The sequence below is a fragment of the Daldinia caldariorum genome, assembly GCF_022478825.1.
Source record: "Daldinia caldariorum strain CBS 122874 unplaced genomic scaffold F4812scaffold_2, whole genome shotgun sequence".
Classification (NCBI taxonomy): domain Eukaryota; kingdom Fungi; phylum Ascomycota; class Sordariomycetes; order Xylariales; family Hypoxylaceae; genus Daldinia; species Daldinia caldariorum.
This window is the reverse complement of record NW_025953038.1, coordinates 3162836-3186251: the sequence shown is the minus strand read 5'-3', so window position 1 is coordinate 3186251 and position 23416 is coordinate 3162836. Positions and strand designations below refer to the sequence as shown.

Sequence of the window (23416 nt, the reverse complement as noted above, 5' to 3'; positions counted from 1 at the left end):
GCGTTAAATTACGCGACACCCGCGACTTGCGGAGGAAGTTGTGGTATCGGGTTATACTTGTAAATAATGCATGAAAAGAATGGACTGAATAAATCGGGTGAGTTTCTGGGAATTGTTGATATACGCCGCTAACTTTGAATAAATTCAAATGGCAAGGTTTTTGTTTTTCGGACTTAGTACAATACAATACGTTGGAAAGGGGATTTGTGGTTCCGCGTCCGGGTGTTAGATCTGAACGTAGCTCCCGGAGATGGGCCTTGCTAAGATCTTAGGTAGTTGATATCTACCTACCTAAGTATCGTACAATACCAGACTGGTACAATACAACACCTAAGATTGGCGTGGTTAAGTAGCCCGGGAACCGGGTCTGACGAGGGAATGCGAAAGCTATGCGTGCCGAATAAGCATAATAATATTTGAAAACCGATCATGAGGCACTATACCGCACAGCGTACGCTGCTACGTAAGTGAAAGTTTGGTTCGCTGGTCTCTTTTGGCGATTCAGCCGAAGGATGCTACCCCGAGAAATGAAAACAACGGCCAAATCAACTTGTTGGAGACGTAGCTGCGTAGGAATATCTTGACTTGTCCGAGCCACAAACAGATCCTAAAACTGGAAAGAAGTTCATGCGCATTATACATGCATGTAACCTGTGGTGCAAGCCAATGTGATCATGGGTAACTAATAACTGTAAGGTATATTAAAGGAACACAAGTTGGCCTAAGGAAACACAGGTTATTAGCAGCCAAATCGGTCACCGAATATTTTTATTTTTTTTGTCCTGGACGAACCCTAGAAATTTGGGGCTAAGATCTACCTACGAAATAGGATCGACCAAGACTGTATCTCGGCCGAATATCTGCATTTAAATAGAAAATGCGTGTCTCGAGCGATGCGATGAATACCTTAGGTAGGTATACTCGTTATATGAGAGATGTTCAACGCTACCGTACTGCAAAGGCTGCAAAGGTGGTCGGTATGGTATAACTCTACTACGTCTGTGAACAGGGTATGATACGGACGTAATCAACTGAACGCAGTCGGAGGCAACCCCGGTTTTCACCCATGAGGGACACTAGATGATGGATCGACTTGTAGTAAAATTTCCTGCATACGTAGGTAGTTGTTCTTTTTGACGCAAAATAACTTGACTTGACTCGGCGACGTCAGGATTAAATTCTTGGTATTTTTTTAGGCCATAATATTTCGACGTATCTAATAAACGTTGTATGCAATGATGAATGCTACCTAGAAGGGAGGTAGAGTAGAAGAAAAAGGATTGACATGTGATTGAGTCTCGGGGCGTTTCCCCTGCCAAGCTAAGAATAACTTTTAAGTTATGGAAGTCAAGAGACGTCCATGCAATGCAGGCTCTCGAGTCAAGCACAACCCAAGTATCCAGGTACCTAAGTAGCGACGTATCTACCTAGAAGGTACCTAAGTAAGGACCTAACATAAAACTTGCATTAGAAGGGGAAATTATCACTACATCACCTAAATCGTAAACACCTCGGCTATGACGCACACATCACTTATCCCGTTCTTGCTTTTAAATAGGTACCTAACTTGTTATCGAAGACCAGTTTGAAGACAATCCCGGATCTTGAAAAGGTAGGTTCCAAGAACGGAGCGGAGCGTGAAGAATCTTAGAGCTGACCGCGGAGGCACTAATTTAGACTTGAGCAACATACCGCGACCTATTACCTCCAATTGAGATTTGCTGTCTGCTTGTAATAGTGTAAGTGCAATTAGGTACTGTTGTAGTTTTGTAAGTGACACTTCAGTGGACCGACGGAACATAAGATCATCGATAGACTCATACCTTCAAGTTCTCCTCTCTTACCCCTCATCTCATTTCATTACCGGTACTTAATTCCGTACTATTAATGTATTATGCGTGTATGGAAGCATGGGTGCTATGCCTTATATTAGCTTAGTGTGGAAAGAAAGAAAAAAAAATTTGAAGAAAGGTGGATGAATGCTACTTCTCTGCGGAGTAAAGGAATGGTGATGGTGGTTTCTCTAATCGATTACTTTAGGTTAGGTACCTATTTGGTTTACTCCAATGAATACCTACCTGTGGTTGTCCTTGAATTAGGTACTTCCTGGTCGTCATTCCTTCCTCTTCGTCCAATTGTTAGTGTTACACCACGTTTTTAAGCGTCCTTCTTTTTTTAAGATTTGTTTTATACTATCTAATGTACCTACTATAGAGGTATATCGGATATGTTTATTGTCTCTACCTCAGGTACATGCAAGCTTTCATCCTGTTTCCCGTTTCCCGTTCTCACTTAATTGCAACATAACTTACTAAAACTAACTTACAAGTTGCGACCAAATTAAGCTAACTCGGCCGCATCAGATCACTAGCGCTCGAGTCTCCACAAACCAAATACCTTTTACATAGTACATACCTACAATACCTACAATACCTACATACCTCCTCCACCATAACTCATAACCCATAACCTTCACTTCTACACTCTATGCTACTAATGCTACCTGGCTACCTACCTACCTTTAGGTATCCATGGAGCATTGTCGATCATCCCCAAAAAAGCTTGAACGATCCGATATGTAAACATAATTCCATCCCGACTATGTGCTTTTGATTTCTTTGACGACTCCGCTACGTTTTCCTTTCTTGACAATTGATCTGCTTTGCAACTGAACAAGCCTTGTCGCGATAAACCGATCCGATCTCCCCGCTCCGAAACACCTAGTATTCCACGAATTATACCATCTTACGGCTCCTATGTTCATATTACGAATACCTATTATATCACGACATTTACACCGCGGCGACTACTTCGTAAACTTCGATACGACTGTCACAAATTACGAGTACCACTGGAACATAAGACAAGACAACGACTTACATATCAAGGTTCTCTTCAAAAGTTTTGTTGCTACAATTTGACCCGAACGTATATGTATACCTCTCAGTTTCGCGAACAAACTGACCACGAAAGCACCCATGAGCGCCGCGTGCATACCACGTCCCGAAATGGGTTCCTCGCAACCGCCTGACGGCAATGCGCCGTTCGGTTGTACGTCTTTCGTCGAGTTTATATACAACTAAGCCGCTATTAAACAAACTAACTCTTCCATAGATCATGTTTCTGAAGATTTCTTATTTGTTAGAGCTCCAACGCCTCCTCCTGGAGATCCCTTACTCAGTAACGACGATAATAGACTACTAAATCTTTTCTTCGAGGACATGACGTCTAACCAGTATTCTACTTCGTATGGTGAAGGACTGAACTTTAGCGATCAATGGATAAGTCAACTTCCACCGGCCTTCTTGGGCCATACAACATCTTTTGGGCAGCAGCCTCAGCAGCCCTCAACTTCTTCCATGAACGGAATGCCCTCGACTACGTATCAAGATGTGTTCTCCTTCGCCCCCAGCATAATGCCGCCGCCAGTACCACCTCCACAACCGCAACCACCTCTACAACTCCAACATCTCCAACACCATAATACGCCAGCTCCTCATACGCCGATACACACGCCGATACACACACCGATAGAGCAGAACACCCACGCCGATGTGGCCGCGGTTCTCACATCTCTTCACCATGGCCATCAGAATGCATACCCGTCGAATGCCAATGGCATAAATCGCACACCTATTATGCCCTCCCAACATAATACTGTCGTCGACCAAATAAGACAACCGCTCCGAAATCACATTGGCCCCGAGCGGAATAGCCCTGCCCAATCAAGACATGCACTTCCTAATCAAGCTGATACACTCTTTACGGACATGATGTTTGGAACCCCTCAGGGAATACCGAGCCAACGGTCGATCGAGACCACCGAATTACAATGGGGTTCCGACTCGAGTTTTGCGAGAGCTCAAGGTTATATTCCGCCCGAACACGAGGCTAGTGAGGTGCTCGAACAGAAGCGAATGGGCGTCTTGAAGGTCCTCTCGATCAGTGAAAGTGCGGCCACTACCAGACCTCCAACTCCTTTAGGTAACGGGGAAAGTTCGTTTAATCCATTACGTGATTACAATACGAATGGGCACGTCAAGGAAGAACTCGGCCGGGAGGCCCCACCTGCGAAACGACGAAAGAGCAAAAGTAAAGCGAAGGAAGAAGTTGAAGAAGAGATGGAAGATTTATCATCTATACCGCCGAGGTCTGTGGCAAGGAAGCGCAAATCCAAGGCAGATTTAAGAGGAACCTCGGATGCATCTTCAACAGGCCAAGAGACGCCCGGCAAGCGGAGGAAGTCTACTATAAGCGCAGGGAAAGCACCGCGAGAAAACCTTACGGATGCTCAGAAACGAGAAAACCACATTAAGAGTGAACAGAAAAGAAGAGGTGCAATAAAAGAAGGATTTGACGATCTTAGCGAGATCGTTCCAAATCTAAGGGGAGGTGGCTACAGCAAGAGTACCATGCTTTCAATAGCGGGGGAGTGGCTTGAAGCTCTGCTAAAGGGTAACGAAGAGTTGGAGCGATTATAGTTCGATGTTTTCACACACGCACTTTAAGAACTACCTAATGAATACAGCGAGGGTACAATATCTCGATATTACGACAGAGTTTCAACTTGGCCAGGTCTTTTTGGGAGGGGGGATGTGGGAAGCCGGGCAATGAAAAAAGTTTTTTTAAGGGGGGTTGACTGCGGTCCCGGCGGTATTTTGCCTTCCTTTTTTTATATTTAAGCTTTGTTTGGGCGCATCCCTTCGGTTCTTGATACCTCCGGAGTTGTTACGTTACATAGGTACGGACCGGACTTACAGAGACTGGATTTTTCGTCAGGGACAGAGTTTTCTTTTGCGGCCTTGTGAGACAGGTTGTAGGGAAGAGACGACAATACGATGGATGCTATATGAGGTTACGGTTGATTTGCATGCATATATATATACACCTCTTACTCACCTCCTGCTGCCGAACAATTTAAACAGTAATTTGATACTTGAGATATATTGTATGGACGGTATATTGGGGGGAAGGGGGAATCTGGGTAAATTTAAAAAGGGGTATCGGTAGCTACCTTAGGTACATGTCACTTAGGTCAAACTAGCTTCTAGATGAGCAACAAGACGCTGGAGATCAACCAGCATACGTCAGTCGTCAATGCTGTGGAACCTCTCGTGAGCGGATATTGCAAAGAGCGGGATGATATGTCCGCAGAGATGACACCGCAGGGACTCGTCCCCGTCTTCTTCTTCCTCTTCCTCCCAAGCCTCCGCGTCCCCGTTCGCATCCATCGAGATGTCTACCGGGTCGGTTGCTTCTATTACCTCCCCAACTAGTTCTTCTATGGTCTCTACCACTTTCTCATTATCATTATCATTCTTTATCTCTTCGATTCCAATGACGTGTTCATCGGTACCAGCTACACACGCAGCAGAGGAAGAGGAAGAAGAACAAGCCGTAGTAGTGGTAGTAGCAGCAGCAGTAGTATCGAAGCCTGACGCTGCTGTTCCTGCTGCTCCTGCTGCTGCTGCTGCCACGGGCGTACGATCGTACACGGTCCACTCGCGCAGCTTGTCCCCCTGCGTGCGGAACATGCGCCCGATATCCCGCGCGCCCTTGCCGCTCCCCGCCGCCGCTGCCGCGCCGGCCCTAGCGACCGCGACCATGTTCGCCACGCACACGTTGACGAGGACCAGGCCCCACCCCTGCCGCTCGGGGTGCAGTCGCCGGAACAGCGGGAGCAGGGCCTCGGACGCGAGCCGCGAGGCGACGGCCTCGACGCTCGCGTCTCTGAGGGACAGCGCGAAGCTCGGCAGCGGCTGGCTGCGGGAGTGTCGGGTGAGGGTCTCTGGCGTGGGGGTTGGAGAAGTAGTGTTGTTGCTGTTGTTGTTAGGCTTGGGACGCAGAACTGTGGATAGGCGGAGGGTTTTGGGGTAAGCGATCCAGCGGAGCTGCTGTTGTTGCTGCTGCTGTTCACCTTGTTGCGAAGCAGGATCCAGGGGGTCGGGATCAGCTGCTTCGGCGAGATCCACGCGCATGCGTCGGACGAGAGACGTGGCGAGAGCACGAAGTTCCCTCATCAGCTCGACGGGCGTGTTCAGCGGGCGCGCCATGTACGTATCCTCGATACTAATTTGAGTGGGTACGTCGCTTGCCTCTTTGACCTCGGAGGCGTCGACGCCGTGGAGAAGATTCCATATTTTTTCCCCGCCGCCGCGCTCTGCGCCGGGGCGCTCGAGGATCCGCTCGAGGAGGTCGGCCGACATGGATGGGCACTGGCGTACTTCGCGCACGGTTACCTTTGCGCCGATTTCTAGGTCGCGCGGGTCCGGTTCTGTCTTGATGGATAAGACATGGTCCTGAATCAGCTGCGCGGTGCGAGAGCCAATTCCTGGGATCTGGCGCAGCTTGTGGCCGTCCATGAAGTCCCGCACATCGTCATCGCGTAAACTAAGCAATGTGGTTTGGTTCTGCGGCTTGTTCACGCTGCCGGCGAGTTTCGCTAGGGTCTTGTTAATTGCGATGCCCCCGCTGGAAGTATACCCAAAATCTTCCTCTAGCTTAAGGCGCAAGTAACCCGCTAAGTGGGACGCGAGCAGCAGGCGGACGCAAAGCGGATTATCCAGAAGGAGCACCAAATCCTTCGGGTCTATCGCTGGCTGCACGCACCCACAGAACCGCGTGGCATCGAAACCAAATCCCTTCTCGGGGTCGTGCCGCGAGAGCTGGAAGAAGGAATCTCGCAGGGCATTGCGGTTCAGCAACTCCTGGTTATACGCGATGACGTCGGAGACGTCGAGGAAGACCTCGTCGAGACCCAGGCGCTCGACACGGTCACTCCAGGAGTGGCTCCTTAGAAAGGACCACAGCCTCTTAGAGGCGTCGCGGAACGGCGTCAGATCCTCGCCGCTCAGGACCACGAGACCCGGGCAGATCTTGAGGGCGTCCGAGATGGGCATCAGCTTCCTGACGCCGCGGGCGCGGGCGGTGTAGTTGCACGTCGCCAGAATGCTCTTCTGCTTGACGCCCAGCGGCTGCCCCTTGAGGCCCGGGTTTGCATTCTCGAGCACGCTGGCGTAGAAGCAATCGTAATCCTGGGCGTCATTGTTGTTAGTAGGTAAGTAGTAAGTAGTAAGTAGTAAGTAGGTCGGTTTCTAGAAAAAACAAATCTGGCCTACAAAGTGCAGAATGACGCGGTCGTCGTTCCTCTTAGGGGCTCTGGCGACGATCGTCGTGGCTCCTCCCGACGTCAGCGCTGATGTCTTCATCTTGTTCCATTTTTAGATAGCTAACGACCACGCGACAAGTGTATTCTTGTAAAAGTCTACTCGGTAGCGCGGCGCGTGGCCATCCGTAAACTACTTTAGCACGCCTTTACTTAACAGCGAGTGTGTTGTATAAAGTGTGGCCTGAAAGTTGGAGTCTGCAACGAAAGTAGTAAGTAATTAAAAGGTGCCGCGTTGCTTAAAAGGGGGGCGTTTGTTTAGGGAATCCTATCAGCCACGAACCGTATAGAGAGCTGGAGGTAGGTACCTCCTAATGCGTTAGTTGCCTTAGGTAATGTTGGTCACTTAGTAATGTGGCTCAGCAAGTTGGAAGTAAATGTAAATCAAAGATTTTGATCCTTCAAACCTCCCCACAACATCCACATCATCCATAATCCCCCATCGCTGCTGAATGCTTGAATGTCATATTCTAGAATATCAATACCTAATCCATTATGTTTCTATTTTTCTCTTTTATCCTCGCTGGTTTTCCTGCAGGTTCGTTTAAGACGGCTTTTCCGGTACTCATCCGGATTCCTGTATAGGAAGTTCCTACGTCGCGATGCTTTCATCTAGTCCAAGAGGTAGGTAACGAGGCTGGTTACCAGCCTCTCTTTTCGACAGGTTCTGGTTTATACGACTCGAGAAGTGAAGAAACTTCCCAAGAGAGATCGCCCATGTTTCAAAACAAGCTTGGGTTTCTTTATATAAATAACCATGTAGGATTTAAGATCTCCTTCTAGGTTGGTGGTTAGCGTTACAACCAGATTGTTCCGAGATGGAAAAGTGCCGAAGACATGTCCATCATCACCGGCTACCTGTTCCGTCTTTATTTCTGTTCTCCGGGGAGTTTACTATTATTACTGCCAGTCCACACCGATGGGTTCGTAGGAACGTGGCTTGTGCAATCAGGAGATTGGCAAGGACCAACGATTCTCTTCCGAAAAGGGTAGCATCCTTTAAATCCGATGTGAAGTCACCTGCTCTTCTCAGCACATATGTGAAAAAGTCTAATCGACTATGTATCGAATATACTATTGGATCTATTGAGATCCCCACGCTGCTTGTTTTAGTTTCACCGCTTTAGCAGGCAGGTTCTTACTACCTGGCCTATCTGCAAAACAGTGTTTCCTCCAAGATGCGGGGGGAAAGGCTTCTTGCTATCGACATGAATAGATGGAAAGGGGATAGGCGCTGGGATAAGCCAGAGGCGGCAATGGCACACGATATGTGGCCCATTAGCCGACCTAACTATATTCACCATTGGCTATACTTAGCCAGGATCGCGCAGGAAGCAGGGGCACGTCGGCGCTTGCGTCTTCAGTCATCCCTCCCTTTCTTGAGTCTTCGTGACCTTTTATAGCCAACCAGCGCTTCGGGTGTAAAAGTGACTGCATTTCACTGTCACAATCAACCTACTAATGGTTGAGCCCAGTTATGTTTGTCTTTAAGTTCCTCTGACGACATTGGTCGGAGATACTCTAGTTCTGTGTATATTTCTTGCCCAATCCCTTCTTTCGCCCTCTTCTTGCTTCCGGGGTATTGTTGCCTCACACTGCATTTTGCGTTAGTTCCATTTCTCGACGGGTTACTGGCTAATCCTACCCTCCATTCCCACGCCATCGGACTTGTCGGTTTCTTGAAGCCAACATATATTCTCTAGCCGCCCTACCCCCTCTACCGGCGTTTATCTTACTTCGACTTTACACTTATTACTTCCAATACGCCTTGGTTGGTGGCCAAGTTGCTCGGAAGCCCTCGCCTGCTGGCAGCTCAGACTGAGTGGCACCATCAACAAACCTCCCATATATTCCCGTGTCCTTGTTCGTGGGACTTGTAGAGATTGGATCAGGACGGAATAAGTTTGCAAGACCATCATCACCATGGCAGGTACCGAGATATCCAAGAGGCCCCGATTGTCTCTTCAAACCAAACCTTCGCCGGGACCCGGCAGAGCGAAAGGTTCCTTAGCGAATGTTGACCCTAGATCGCCCACGGCTTTTAATACTCTCACCAACTTATACGTCACCGCTATTGAAAGGTCGACGCCGACTCAGTCGACTCCTATAACGGCTATCAATCTTCTCCAACCCTTAAAGCTTCAAACAGACCCCGAGTCTCTCAAAGCTCGCAGGCCAAGGGTAGAAATACCTTACGCCGCAACGTTGCCGGACACTCCTCTTTCTGCTAATCCTGTCTCTCCATCTCAGCAGATAGACATGGTATTTCCGAGTACCATGACATCGACACCTCCGTTGTCTGCTGGGGCCGTCGAGTCTTCTAACAATTACACATTCGCACCTGGCGATGTAAACAAACAGGAATCTTTATACTCCCCTACTCAAACCCGGCGTCGAGTAGTTTACGCGCCTTTCGCATCTCCCGCCAAGGCGCCATACAGCCACAATAAATCTCTTCATAGCATATTGCGAAACTCACCTTTGGCGCCCGCAAGTGACAAATCACCGATATCACCGCGGAGGCAGTCCCGCAGACTGCAGGAAAAGGCGGCCAGGCACGTGGGGTATTTATCTCCGCTGACACAAACTATCACGACCGAGAAGTATATCAAGTCCCATGTCGAACTGCTCGCAGAAGATGCATCTCCGTATACGCCTTCGCCAGCTGCTGAGGACTCAGACATGATACTTGATCTTGCATTGGCATATACAGGGAGCGAAACACGAGACGGCGGAGAGACCCCTGGTCCTTTCGAGGAGATGCGGAGGCGTATGACAGGATTAGGCACGGAGACGCCGATTACCTCCCCAAGGCCAGATGGGATTCGCAAGCGCAAGAGGAAGGAGAAAAAGAGAAAGTGGGTTTGGACTATCGGCCAAGATGACGAGGAGAAAGAGAGCGGTGCTATAGCTGCTCTTAAGGCCGCTGTAGAAGAATCTACGCCTAGACCTTCAGCACCATTTCTTCCCCCGCTGTCCACGGCTGGCCATACGAATACAACCTTATCTGAACCCCAGACAGCGGTTCAAATTAGCTTTGAGTCTGTGGAGTCGAGCTCGGACTTGGCAAGGGAGGAGATGGATATTGAGATGTCCGATTCGAGCAGCATATCATCGAGTAGAGCTACAACACCGCCCGATATCGAGTTGGAAATGAAGACGTCAACAGGGACTACGCTTGCTACGGCCCCTTCTAAAGTAGGGAATCTTGATCCTGCGGACTTGATCGACCCTGAGACGGGAAGCAGGAGGGACTCACCAATCCCGCCCGATCTAGTGAGCGGCAAGCAGTAATAGAAATTGGTTAGGGGCGAGCCCCCAAGCCAGTGGATGAATATAGTTGGGGCTTTGGCACATAGGAATGAGGGAAAGGTATTAAATGCATATACCGCGAGGAACACGAGTGCACTGGGCGGCCTGATTGGGTCAGCGTAGGCGTTTTTTTTTCTTCGATATTATCGCATTGCGTAATTCACAGCTTGGCATAGCGAAACATATGATGATTACACGAGAATGCGAATATGAGTATAAACATTTAAATAGGATTCAGCATTGAAGTCAATACTATGCTTGTGACCGTTGTTATTTTGTTAAATTTAGGTGAAAATGTTCCTGTCGGTACAACCACTATATTAATTAAGCTACTATTTATTAAACAGCGAATGCTATATTGAAAACTAGTAGCCGCATTGCCGTGGGTGAAAGACAACAGCCTCATGCAAGTTTAAATATATAAACTTATGAATCCCTTCATCCCTGTTCGGGAACAGTTTGCGAGATTCGAGGCACCGGAAATCCGAAGCACGCATGTATCAAACTTGATTATGTTGTTGGTTCAGAAGGCGAATGACGCAAGCTTGTCTTAACCCTTGTCGTAGATCTTGTCAGTGCTTTTCTTTTCTCCTCCCCCCTCCCCCCTCCCCACTCGCCCACGTTGCAGAAGGGGAGCAGCCACGGCAAGCATGTCTTTTCGCTCGCCAATCTACGGCCCTTGGCCAGCTTGGCGTATCAATACTACACTACGTACGTACGTGGATGTAGAGGTTAGGTAGAAGAAGCAAGCTGAGTTTTGAAATAAATGGTGTTCTTGTTGTGACTAAGTGATACCTAACATTATACCAAGGTTAGACAATTCCTAAGACCAAGATGCTACAAGCTTATCAGGGACCGAACGGGATATACCTGACAGAAAACAAGATAATCAAAACAAGCAAGCAACATGGACTTTCGTCCCAGCTTGATGGTTCGCATCGCCAAGAAGCCCTATGGCATCTGGGCCAAGATAAATAACATCGCAAATGTATTGTACTGTGTACCTCTATGTATGGTTGCAAGTCGCAACTAGGTAGGTAGGGCTAGATGGGAGTATTGGAGTGGGGCATCTAGGCCTTGGAAGAGGTACCTACCTCATAGTAAGAACGCAAAGACTTTCTTAGCTTGCATCCACCTACGTCATACACTTCTATTCCGCATCAACCATTCAATCTTGGACTTTTTTTCTTTTTTTTTTCTCAGCAGCAGCAGCAGCAGCAGCAGCAGCAGCTGAAAGAGACAAACGCGTTTGGAAATATGATGTAAACTTGTTCGGTCTGGCTAAAAGACAGGTCTTGTTTTAAGAGTTTAGTAGTACTATTAGAAGGTCTAACTCATCTATAATCTAGCTTCTAGTCCTCCCATTCTTCCCTTGCTCCTCTTCGTAATTCCTAATCATTCGTATAAGAGGTTTCTTATACTACTGCTGTTCTCTAGTTGGCGGAATGAACGAGGGGTGGGAAGCAACTCATTCACTATTTCTCATATGGTTAACAATTACTATTATCCCTCCCCCTTAAAGAGAACCTTGAAGATACCTAAGCTATCCCATGCGTCATATACCCTTCTCCTCCCTGTAATACCTATATAGATCCCGCACACCATGGCTTCCGAGCAGGAACACCACTACCCGGGCGGCCACTACTCTGGGCTCAACCGGGTCCCCAACATAAAACAATTCGTCGCCTCTCTTGACCGGGACAAGAAGGAGCGAGACGCCAAAATCGACGCCCAGTCCAAGACGAACAGGAAGAATGGGGATATCCAAGACCACCTCCAGAGCGACGTCGAGCAGTATAGGGGGAAGGGCAGGGTGGTTACGGATCCCGTCACCGGTAACAAAGTCACTATCGACGACGTCAACACCGATTTCATGAAGGCCGTGCAGGATCCTCAGGTACGTTACAAAGAGAAAGAAACCAACCAACAAACAAAAAAAGAAACTAGAAATAAAAAGAGATGAACTATAGACAACGTACCTAAACTAACTAATATCACCGCTGGTTAGCTTTCAGTACCAAACTCAAACCTGGGCAAGGATACGACGGTAAAAACAGACGCAACGCAGTCGGGAGAAGAATACAGGAAAGCCCAGGACATAACAGCGCCTCCGGACCCGGTAGCTACGGGGGCCACCTCGGACGTGCCGATCCACGGGGAGAAGACCAATATCCTCTTCCACCCGACGCCGTCTGTGAGCTACGAGCCGATGTTCGCCGTTATAGAGCAGCGGGCGACGGTGCTGTGTATCGGCATCTTCTTCAGCATTATCTTCACAGGCAAGTTCTTCGGAGGCAGGCTGCTGGGTTTGATCCCCCTGGCTATCTGCGTGGCTTCCGGCACTTTCCTATGGATGAAGGACTTGGTCCGGCGGGGCCGGGATATCGAGTGGTCGAGCGAGCAGAAGCGCGGCGAAACGGCCGTCGCGAACTTGATCCCCGAGTCCGTCGAGTGGATGAATACTCTGCTCGGCATTATCTGGGGTTTGATCAACCCGGATATGTTCGCCGCTGTAGCCGACACGCTTGAAGTACGTCGACTTCAAATACCTACCTACCAATATCCAACAATAAAAGAAAATGCCTACTAACAGAAACGTTAGGACGTCATGCAAGCTTCCGTACCGGGCATCATCGAGAACGTCAAGGTGGCCGATATCAACCAGGGCAACAACCCGATTCGGATCCTAAGCCTGCGAGCCCTTCCGGATAACCACATGAAGGAGATCAAGGACGAGATGCATAAGGAGAACGAAAAGGTCAAGGATCCGCACGAGCTCGCCGCTGACGAGGAGGGCGGCGATTACTACAATTTGGAAGCCTCCTTTGCTTACCACGCCAAACCTACAACCGGTAATGTATCGGCAAAGGCTCAGAATATGGGCATGCAGTTGGTTTTCTACCTTGGTATCAAGGGATTATTCGGTATCCCCCTTCCTATCTGTAAGTCGCTGCGTTGGCTTGTGAAAGTCAAGCTCTGATTCAACCGCTAACTATGTCAAGGGGTCGAATTGACGGGATTGGTGGGAACCGTACGACTAAGACTCCAGATGGCTCCCGAGCCGCCGTTCCTTAAGACCGTCACAATCACGCTTATGGGAGTCCCTAAAGTCGAAGCCGGATGTACCCCGATGATCGAGCGCGGAGTCAACATTCTAAACCTACCGGTGATTTCTAACTTCGTCAACTGGGCCATCAAAGCCGCTGCTAGCATGTACGTCGCGCCGAAGTCTCTCACTCTCGACCTCGCCAAGATGCTTTCCGGAGACGACATCCAGAAGGAAACCCAGGCTTTGGGTATACTGTTCATCCGCATCCACAAGGCTGTTGGTCTGTCGAAGCAGGACCGTCGGGGCTCCGAGGGCGGTGGATCCGACCCCTATATCACCGTCAGCTTCTCCAAGTTCGGTAAGCCTATGTACTGTACCCGTGTCATCCAAGACGACCTCAACCCCATTTTCGAGGAGAGCTGCGCACTATCCGTGACCCCCGACCTCATCAAAGCGGATGAGCAGCTATCGATGGAACTTTGGGATAGCGATCGTTCCAGTGCCGACGATGTAGTCGGAAAAGTCGAGCTCTCGCTGCAGAAGCTGATCCAGCACCCCGGAAAGATGTACCAGCAAGTTTCTAAACTGCGTGGCGTCAAGGCTGAGAGCAGTATGCCGGGCGAGCTGCATTGGGAAGTGGGCTATTTCACCAAGACGGAGTTCCGGCCCAGCTTGCGTACAGACGGCAAGGACATCACCCTACCGAAGGAGATTCGCGACAAAAAGGAACTACAAGACGAGTCGGGCACCATCCAAAATGAAGAGGAAGACGCCGTCGTGCACACGCCTCCGGACCCGCTATGGCCCTCCGGTATCCTCAGCATCGTCGTCCACCAGATCGTCAACCTCGAGCTGGCCAACGTCAAGGGCTCGGAGGGCGGGAAGAGGAAAGGGCCGAAGGAATACGAGCCGGCGCGGGACGCGGGCGAGATCAAGGAGGAGTCGAGCAAGAAGCTGCCGAGCGCGTACTGCACCATGTTGCTCAACGACGAACTGGTACGCTTCTCCCCCTCCCTCGGGCGGTGCCCAACTACGCTGTGCTGCTGCTAATATGCCCCGCAGGTCTACAAGACTCGCACGAAAGTGGTCTCCTCCAAGCCCATCTTCAACGCCGGTACCGAGCGATTCGTTAGGGATTGGAGGTCCGCGATCGTTACAGTTACCGTGCGCGACTCGCGTAATAGGCAGCACGATCCTATCATCGGTGTTGTTCCTTTGAAGATCTCTGACCTTATGCAGACGAGGAGCCAGGTGAGTTGAGCGTACTTTCTATTTTATCTCACCTTCCCCCTCGTCCCCCTTCGGGCTGAGTGCTGATGTCAGGGTGTAGGTCACGCGATGGTACCCATTGGACGGTGGAATCGGCTTTGGAAGAATTCGCATCTCTCTGCTATTCCGATCCGTCGGGCTGAAACTCCCACCTTCACAACTGGGTTGGGATGTCGGCACGTTCGAATTCACCTCGGACCAGATCACTTCGACCTTCACCGGTTCAGGCAAGGGCAAAGTAAAGCTAAAGCTACGAACGGGAGGCAGTTCCGCAACAGTCAAGCGAGAGCAATGCTCGGCAGAAGGCGACGTCCTGAACTGGGACATCAGCGGCGCGACCAACAACCCGCGCCCCCGTCTCCCCGTGCGATACCGCTACCGGTCGCCCGTCTTCTTCGAGTTCCACCAGCCCGGGAAGCGGCACGCGGAACACTTCGCGGCGGTGTGGCTGCAGGAGCTGGTCGACAGCGAAGAGGGGGACTTCGACATCCCCGTGTGGAGGTGCAACAACGCGACGCGGCTGGCGCAGAACTACATCACGCAGGACAACTTCCGGGCGGTGCCAGACCTCCAGATCGAAGAGGTCGGCAGGTTGCGGTTCCGCGGCCGCTTCAAGGCCGGTACCGACCGCGACCACCTGCGCTTCGTCAGCGACAACGACTCCCGCGAGACCATCGAGACCTGGGAGGCTTGCTTCGCCGAGGGCGTGCGCAAGGAGGAGGTCACCAAGGAGCTCCCGCCCACCGTGCAGAAGCTCCACGAGGAGTCCCTGACCAAGACTCGCGACGTCCTCGCCGCGGCCCCCGAGAAAGAGCGCCGGAAGTGGCTCGCGCGGGACGGCACGGACTGGACCGGGGCCTTTGGCCAGGATCCCGCGGATATCATGACGGGCCGCGAGGGCCGCGACGAGTCGGAATACGAAACGGACGCGGACTCGGAAGACATCCCGGACATCCAAGACACCACGGACGAGCCCACGCCCATGCCCCTCTCCCACGACCCCGCGGCAACCGCCGAGCCCGACCAAAGCAAAGACGAGCTCGGCGTGCAAGACGCGACCACCGCGCCCCCCCGCGCAAGCAACGACGACGCCGATGCTCCCGGCCGACCGAGCACGAGCGACGGCAGCAGCAGCGCAGGCACCACCTCTACATCGTCGACGCACAGCCGAGCCAGTAGTCTGAACCCGATCGCGCAGTACAAGAGCTACAAGGAGCGCAGCCGGGACCTGCACCGGCAGCACCGGGGGCTGATGCAGTGGCGGCCGCTGCGGAACGCGCAGTTCGCCAAGGACGAGGCCAAGTTCGCGGTTAGGAGGGTTACGCGGATGGGCGCGCTGAGCGGGAGGCAGCCGGATGTTGAGACGGAGGTGTAGGTATGGATGTAGGTGTAGGTGTAAGAAGAGGTTGGGTTTAGTTTTTCTTTGTGATATTGGGGGGGGTTGTGGGTTAGGCAATATAGGCGAAGGCTTAGGCATGGAAAGGAGATGGCATTTCAGGGAGGATGTATCAATAATGTGTCGTGTCGTGTTAGAGGTACTTGACACATGTTTGAGTTTATAGCATGAGACACGAAATCGAAATGTAGTAATTTAGGATATATTCTCAGATCACCATGATATTACGAATAGGAACAAAATGCGACTGATATAGAGATCACAGGATGATTGCTAGTATATGGCTTGATCAAAGCCGTCCGATATACGAGCCTCATGTTACACATCTCAGGTAGCTAGAGATGGACCTACCTAACTTGAGGACCGCGTATATTTAGAGAACAGCTCATAGTTAGAGCATCTCGAAGAACAAGATTGATATATAGGTACTATAGGTACCTTGGAAGAATCCACCTAGGTCTTTAATGTATAAAAAAAAAAACGTGTAGGCCAGCAAGATAAACCGTATACCTTTAGGAGCAAAGGAGGTCACGGGGAATAGGATGTGGTCATGATATTCGCTCTTCCTTGACGCAAAATTGAGATAAGCCATGGGGATCAGGGCAGATATCTCAGAGTGTATGCAAGGAGTTGGTTATTTGTAGACAAACAAATATAAAGAAAATTGGGATTGGGTAACAGGGGAGAGAGTAGAGAAGAGAAGAGAGGAAAGAGACGTCGAATTTCTTCTGATTCTTGTGACTTTTCTGTTTGATTTTTATTCATTCAGTACCTGAGAGATAGGCGTCCCATCATGGACGCCGTATTCTTGCGGGAGGCGCAGTTATATACTTCCTTTTCTCCATATACATATATATCCCCGGGGGTCTTATGCGCCTAGTATTTGTTTTGCGTATGATACACGTCTTGGTACAGGTAGAGAGAGTATCGAGTCGAACGCGGAGGAAATCTTCTCGATAGATGTGTTGTAGACTTTGTAGTAGCTGCTCTCGGCCAGCTTTATATATCCGGCTACTTTTTATTGGGGCGGAAAAGAAGAAGAAAAAAATTTTCTTCTCCGGCCTAAAGTAGAATAGACAAGGGGGAGGAGGAATTAGTGGCCCGTCCCCATTAATCTTAATCGTTGGCCATCTTGATAGCATCGGCCTCTTGGCGAGCTAGAGCCAACATACGCTCCTCGCGCTTCTTATCGTCGATGTACTTCTTCATGACAGCCCGGTCGAAGGCAGCCTTCTCCTTGAGCTCCTCGATTTGCCGCATCTCGACCAGCTCGTCGGGCGTCGGGTGAACGGGGGTAGCGCCAGTCTTGCTCATGAATTCAGTAAGGATCTGGTCCGAGTGCACGTTCTTCATGTCTATCGTCACGACACGCTCGCCTTCTTCGGGCTCGGGCGCCGGGTGCTCATTCGAAACACTCGAGTGCGGTTGCTGCGCTAGAGGCAGTTGACTGAGCTTGGTGGTTAAGGCGGAAGGGGTATCGGAGGTCAGCGCAGCTTGTCGGAAGTAGATGGACATCTTGGCCGGGGCTGATTGATCTGGCGTCCGGTTTACGAGCATGGGTACGGCGGGATTCCAATATTTCAGACGTGGGAGGCAGGTCCTCCAGAATTTCCTATACTCGGAGGGAAAAAAAGGTGAAGTGCGAGTCAGCAATTGACCATAGAAATGGAGTGAGTGTATTCAGAATTAGCACATTCAAGGTAAGCCATAAACCATACCTTGGACCGAAGTGTCCATCATTCCACTTCAACGCAAAGTCCATATGTATCCGCGTGATCTCGGGTGGTAATATTGCTGCTCCGGGGCCATGCCGTAATGCCAATAGCTAGAGACGCTCGCATCAGAACATTCATTGCGAGCTTTATATATTTCAGTCGGTTATGCGCTTTACCTTCTAAAAAGACCAAAAAAAATAAGTTAGCAACAAAACAATTGCAAATCAAACAAGAATTTATACTTACGGCTTGCAGTATGTGCATCCGCTTTCCTGGATTCACCATCTTGGCAACCTCCCTGCGAGCTTCTGCTCAGCTCGCTATCAAGTTTTCAATTTGGCTGGCGCAAGATCGAAAGTTGTATTAAGTTCGGCGTTCGCAAGTTGCGCGCATTGAAATTTTGGGGGGGAACAGCCGAACAGGTGCATGTGCCCAGGTCCCACTGCCAGGTGCCCGCTTCCCGACCTGGTTGAAAAGTGCGGGCCGCTAAATACTCCGAATTCATTATTCGGGATTATCCTTAAAAAAGGATGTATGACCCATATAATTTCAACCTCCCCCCTTTTTTTCGTTAATACTGAGATGGATGAAAAGGGGGGATTAAGGAAAATTAAATATATAGTGTAGTTTCATTACGACAGCATATTTCAACATGCCTTACAACTTGGATAGCTATTACATATTCAACATTCTTCTCGTGATGAGTACTTATATGGTGTAGGTATATTGTTTACCTATGAATCCTGTAGGTAGTAGTTCCGATGGTGGGTGGTGATGTAGATTACATAGTTCTGCTTCAATAGAATACATTCTAGCTAAGTTTCTTGTTTACAGTTAATAAATCAAAATCGCTAAGAACAAATTATCTAGGTACCTAGTTCTTCTAGCACAATCACCGCTTTAGATATCTGTTGGGATATTAGGTACATCTTCCTTCACCTTTGTCACAATAATTATTTTAGAAGTTAAGAAATATCTTCCTGAATCGTCTCAAATTACTTCATATGTCCAAATGAAATGGCGTACCTATTATGTGCCATGTTGGGTAAAATAATGGACAAGGACGAAGAATCTCGGTTAGAATCCACGTATGCTCAGGGGAAAGTTGGCTCAATATTACTTGGGGCAGACACTTTCAGGAAAATGTAAATAAAACGGTTTGAATTAATCTGCTCAACTAGAGATATGTGATAACGCACCTATGTGTTATTTCGACTGTAGAACTCCCCCTAATTAATGAATCACGTACCATCGAGGGGTCGCCGTTGCCAGTTGGGACTTACCAGGTGGTGGCAGCGCAAAATTTGGCCTGCAGCAGATGCAAACATACACGTACCATGGTTACCGCGCCGGCAGCGAACAAACAGGTGCGTACCTCAACGCCTAGGCAACGAAACGAAGGCTTATATAATGCCCAAAAACGAAGCACACTATCATACCGAGAATCAGTTGGTCGAGCGGGCTAGGCAACGCCCGAGAGTCACGTAAGTCCTAGAGGCCACCGTTCGATTCCAGCTGGGGAGGGGTTTAGCGACTCTCAACTGATTCCAGAAACGACACGTTCCCCTGCGAGGATGGCGATATGACTCCTATCGCCTAGCGAGGCCGATTAGTCGCGAAGAAATACCCCAGGATCGAAAGTAGGGGCGCGCAGTAGCTATGACCGGTAACCAAAGTCATAGGCTGGGCGTTGAGGAGGGTTTTTTGTTTAATTCTTTATTTTTTTATTATTATTATTAATTTTTTTTTTAGAATTTTCAATACTTCATTTTTATTCTTATCATTAAGAGGCACTTACATTCTCCCTCTTCGATATTTTCTTCAACACAAATACCTACACGCATTTCCCTACACTCCCACGCATCTCTTCCACCCATCTATTCTCTACAGACCCTTTTTTAAAAATGTTGTCTCGGGGTAATAGGAGTAAGAAGGAAAGATTGATAAATAAAAATAAAAACGCGTCATACGAGCTATGATAGACATCAGCGAACGCATGTTATTCCATACAGTATCATAATTCCGTCAGTTCTCTGACCATATCTTATGATATCTAATGCTATCGTTACAGCTAAATTGATGTTATATCCACCAAGGGGCCAAATAAAACCGAACAATAACCACCCTTCCCTCCGTGCTATCCATTGGGTATGTCAGGTGGCTTAAATATACGACATTTTGAAACGAAATTTGACACAACCCTCTAAGAGACATGAAATACCACGTCACTATGCCATACATGCGTACCTTAGCCATGCTAATATACTATAACTCAACATTTCTTTTGTATTGTGTTAAGTCGAAGGCTAATTCGTTGCAACATGTAACATCATTCGCCAGTGTCTCATGTCGCTAAAGGACCCCCCTTATATGGACATCGAAATGTCTAAGCAGTGCTATGGATAGCCTAACTACCGTTAATTATGAAACGCTAGCAAGTGTATCTTTATGAGGTGAGTATTAACCTTATACAAGTCGTTCCCCTTGAAAAAAAAAAAAGAGAAGCAACAAAACAACATATCATAACGACTACAGTTACCTTAAACCATGTCACGAAACTCAAGCGGGCAGAACGCAGGCAATTCTGATAAAGTATTCGAAAGAGCGGGTGTTTCCAAAGATGAGTTCTATAACAACGCATCTATAATCCAGAGTAAGCAAATACAGCAACGTGAAAACGAAGATGTCATGCCAGTATTCTTAGACGGACAAACCTCACATAAGCTTCCGCATTCAATACATCGCTTAATTGGGGGTTCCATGGAAAACGGTATTAAAAAGAAGTTGGGGGAAAATCTTCTTGACTCTTTTGCTTTCATCTTCACTCAACCAGGTGGCCGAGGAGTCGTTGCAGTAGCAATGGAGTGGAGTGATAAGGATCCGAATAAATACACTCTTCACGTGCGTAAGAATTATCCTTCATATAGCGAGCTTGTTCACATTTCCAAGGCTATTGAAGAGTGGTTTGCGGATGAACCCGGAGATGCCACTAAAGACGTATTAGAACTAGACCGTAACGACACGTTATGGGAAATTATACTCCATAATTGTCACCAGGGAATTTCATTACTCATAAGGAATGGGTTTGGTAGGCGTAACAAAAGCCAAAAGATATCTGCATTGTCGGATGCCTTAAAACGCGCCATAGATAAAAACTCCAATCCTCACACGACTGAAGCTGGAAATGATATAATATTGGAAGTCCTTCGGGAATTCAAAAAGTTTTTAAGAACCCGTGACAGAGCGACGTCCTTGCATAAGATCACGGAATTATGTTTCAAGTTAGCAGAATCTCATGGTACTGATATGAAAGAACGGTTTAATACCTTGAAAGGTGAGTTTAAAAGGGAGTATCAGTTCTCAAATAGAATTGAACACCTCATTTACAGCCTTGCAAATTACCGCCGCGCTTGGTATGATATTGCATACTTCAGAGCCCAACACAACTCGACTACTCTGAATATAAAGTTCAATTTAGACCAACCCTCTTCTTCCATGAAACAATTTCCCAAGCCAGAGATTCTCAAGATCAACGGCAAAGGGATTTTCGATGAGACGAAAAAAGAATCATCTTATAAGACCAAAATTAAAAGGATGAAAAAACGCTCTAAAATATATGGTGGCGAGGTTGAGTATTGGAAGCATTGCGAAATGCAGATTCTAGAGCTTTTACTAGATTTTGACGGCAAGGAGACATTTTTTGACTATATCGGACGCAGCAAATGTCCTTGCTGGCTCTGCCATCATATCCTGAGTAGCATGACGTCTGAGTTCCGTATGAGACGATCCCACATGAAGCTATATCCCAAATGGAAGCCTCCTGAGTTTCGATCTGAGCAGAACCAAAAGCGATTGGCTAAAAAGTTGAAACTCTTACACGAGAAGATGGCGGAACTGGTAACTCAACCGGGGACGGATAAATCGGGTTCTACACAGACGGACTGCCCTGATATCAAAGATACTTTTTTGTCACCCAGACGGGAATATCCCATCTGTAACAATGGTCAATCGTAGGGTTCCATAAAAATACTCGTCGTTTGATTAATACAAGCTGTCAATACTGGATATAGAATTAGGCGAATTTGTCTTGAGGTAGACTAGAAGATAGGTAACAATTTCGTTGTTCCGCAAGGAACTTTAACTAAGAAAGCTCGAAGAACCATAGCTATACATATAAACACACCCTTTATCCTTACATGCAGACATCTAATTTGTTTTTCCATGTTTGACATCTGATACTTAACAACCAGATAGTCCTTGAACATGTTCTACCCAGCCAAGAAAATATAATTGAGTATATAATTGCCAACATGTCGCCGTCGTATGCTAGATATCATACACTGCATCATATTCACTGCAACACACCCACTGCAACTTTGGCAGACTATAAATTACAAGCTGAGGCGCAAATACCAATTCATAACCATATCGAGCGCACCTATTGACAAGAGAACCCTCATGGACTCTTTGAGCCTGGTCGTATCCCGACCTGGATACGGAACAGTCATGACGGTGCTCTTGGACGAGGATAGAGATAAGAACACAAATACTTTTTACCTAGAGACCTGGGAGCATAGGCGGGGTGATCCGCCCAGTCTCCTTGTGAAGGAGGTGGAAAAGTGGTATAACGACGGAAAGCCGTGCGATGTCGCAAGCGACAGCCCCCGGGCCCGAGAGCGATCTGAGGGACGATGTCCTTCGCACCACTTGTGAAGACATATCGATCGACATTGTTAGGGCCTGTTTTGGGTCCGATATACATGGCGACCCGGACGCTACGGAAGAAAATAGAAAGGCGTTATATCGTCTTCTCAATTCCTGGGACCTAGATGCTCCTGTCGACGATGCCAAGAAAGAAGCTAGAGCGAAGGACAGAAACCCGTTGAAGTTGAGATATCAAGCCTCCAGCGGAGTAAAAAGGATTACGCTTTTGTATTTACGGACAGGCGCGTAAGCGTACCTAGTGATGGAATTATCTTGGCCTTCCTCCGCGCTATCACGCGGGAATGCTTTGATCTGGCAGAATCCCACGCTCCGGCCGTGGAAGAATACTTCAAAGACCTGATTAACGAAGTCCAAGGGGTTCTTGGCGAATCCAGCGCAAACAACGCGACTTCGACGGATGTTGCAATTCCGGATGAACAGCGGAAGCTATTCCTGGGACGGATTCGAGACGTGATCTACAGCATTTCGAAGTATCAACGTGCGTGGAATGTTGTTAAGCGTTTCAAGGTTGATCACAGCTCTGCTACTCTACGACTAGAGGGGATCTAAGGATATGTGGATATAGCAGGTTAGTATGAGACTCTACTGTCTACATAAAAGGTAGCCAGCCGCCTCGCAAGAAGTTAGAAAGCCACACGTTACTAGATCACTACAATAGACTGTATCATTGACCCTGACACTCACTCTGTATACCTGACAATGAGGTAGTCTAGCTGGAAATTGTATCCCAGGTGGCGACATCCGCCGTCCGTGAAATGCCAGGAACAATGTAGACAATTCATCAA

The 23416-nt window shown here is 48.5% G+C and overlaps 6 protein-coding genes across 6 annotated transcripts; 4 read left to right on the top strand and 2 right to left on the bottom strand.

The window, feature by feature from the left end:
• The first annotated feature begins 2693 nt into the window (after positions 1-2693).
• On the top strand, positions 2694-4662 carry F4812DRAFT_199145 (uncharacterized protein). The gene is made up of 2 exons (XM_047930211.1): positions 2694-3051; positions 3115-4662. Exons 1-2 carry the CDS (start codon positions 2979-2981, stop codon positions 4479-4481), a joined length of 1440 nt encoding a protein of 479 aa, XP_047794231.1. The 5' UTR covers positions 2694-2978; the 3' UTR covers positions 4482-4662.
• Positions 4663-5048: 386 nt separating this feature from the next.
• On the bottom strand, positions 5049-7595 carry F4812DRAFT_198982 (DNA/RNA polymerase). Its single transcript, XM_047930210.1, has 2 exons — positions 7119-7595; positions 5049-7034 (listed from the first exon to the last, which is right to left on the bottom strand). Exons 1-2 carry the CDS (start codon positions 7206-7208, stop codon positions 5088-5090), a joined length of 2037 nt encoding a protein of 678 aa, XP_047794230.1. The 5' UTR covers positions 7209-7595; the 3' UTR covers positions 5049-5087.
• Positions 7596-9088: 1493 nt separating this feature from the next.
• On the top strand, positions 9089-10459 carry F4812DRAFT_456017 (uncharacterized protein; the record flags this gene model as incomplete). Its single annotated transcript, XM_047936911.1, has 1 exon — positions 9089-10459. The coding sequence occupies one exon, from the start codon at positions 9089-9091 to the stop codon at positions 10457-10459; it is 1371 nt and encodes a 456-aa protein (XP_047794229.1).
• Positions 10460-11515: 1056 nt separating this feature from the next.
• Positions 11516-16376, top strand: F4812DRAFT_198905 (uncharacterized protein). The gene is made up of 6 exons (XM_047930209.1): positions 11516-12374; positions 12486-13007; positions 13080-13419; positions 13480-14522; positions 14589-14777; positions 14857-16376. The coding sequence occupies exons 1-6, from the start codon at positions 12081-12083 to the stop codon at positions 16168-16170; spliced, it is 3702 nt and encodes a 1233-aa protein (XP_047794228.1). The 5' UTR covers positions 11516-12080; the 3' UTR covers positions 16171-16376.
• Positions 16377-17045: 669 nt separating this feature from the next.
• F4812DRAFT_198856 (CI-B8 domain-containing protein) lies at positions 17046-18322 on the bottom strand. The gene is made up of 4 exons (XM_047930208.1): positions 18153-18322; positions 18083-18085; positions 17910-18016; positions 17046-17803 (listed from the first exon to the last, which is right to left on the bottom strand). The coding sequence occupies exons 1-4, from the start codon at positions 18189-18191 to the stop codon at positions 17308-17310; spliced, it is 645 nt and encodes a 214-aa protein (XP_047794227.1). The 5' UTR covers positions 18192-18322; the 3' UTR covers positions 17046-17307.
• Positions 18323-20453: 2131 nt separating this feature from the next.
• Positions 20454-21920, top strand: F4812DRAFT_456014 (uncharacterized protein; the record flags this gene model as incomplete). The annotated part of the gene is made up of 1 exon (XM_047936910.1): positions 20454-21920. The coding sequence occupies one exon, from the start codon at positions 20454-20456 to the stop codon at positions 21918-21920; it is 1467 nt and encodes a 488-aa protein (XP_047794226.1).
• Between the last annotated feature and the right edge of the window lie 1496 nt (positions 21921-23416).

Excerpts from the sequence above, each read along its gene's own strand:
- F4812DRAFT_198982 (XM_047930210.1), bottom strand. The coding sequence starts at position 7,208 with ATGAAGACATCAGCGCTGACGTCGGGAGGAGCCACGACGATCGTCGCC. Across the intron at positions 7,035-7,118 it reads ACCGCGTCATTCTGCACTTT|GATTACGATTGCTTCTACGC; the intron begins GTAGGCCAGATT and ends AATGACGCCCAG.
- F4812DRAFT_198856 (XM_047930208.1), bottom strand. The coding sequence starts at position 18,191 with ATGGTGAATCCAGGAAAGCGGATGCACATACTGCAAGCC. Across the intron at positions 17,804-17,909 it reads GATGGACACTTCGGTCCAAG|GAAATTCTGGAGGACCTGCC; the intron begins GTATGGTTTATG and ends CTCCGAGTATAG.
- F4812DRAFT_198905 (XM_047930209.1), top strand. The coding sequence starts at position 12,081 with ATGGCTTCCGAGCAGGAACACCACTACCCGGGCGGCCACTACTCTGGG. Across the intron at positions 13,008-13,079 it reads CTGTAGCCGACACGCTTGAA|GACGTCATGCAAGCTTCCGT; the intron begins GTACGTCGACTT and ends CAGAAACGTTAG. Across the intron at positions 14,523-14,588 it reads TGTTGCTCAACGACGAACTG|GTCTACAAGACTCGCACGAA; the intron begins GTACGCTTCTCC and ends TATGCCCCGCAG.
- F4812DRAFT_199145 (XM_047930211.1), top strand. The coding sequence starts at position 2,979 with ATGAGCGCCGCGTGCATACCACGTCCCGAAATGGGTTCCTCGCAACCG. Across the intron at positions 3,052-3,114 it reads CGGCAATGCGCCGTTCGGTT|ATCATGTTTCTGAAGATTTC; the intron begins GTACGTCTTTCG and ends ACTCTTCCATAG.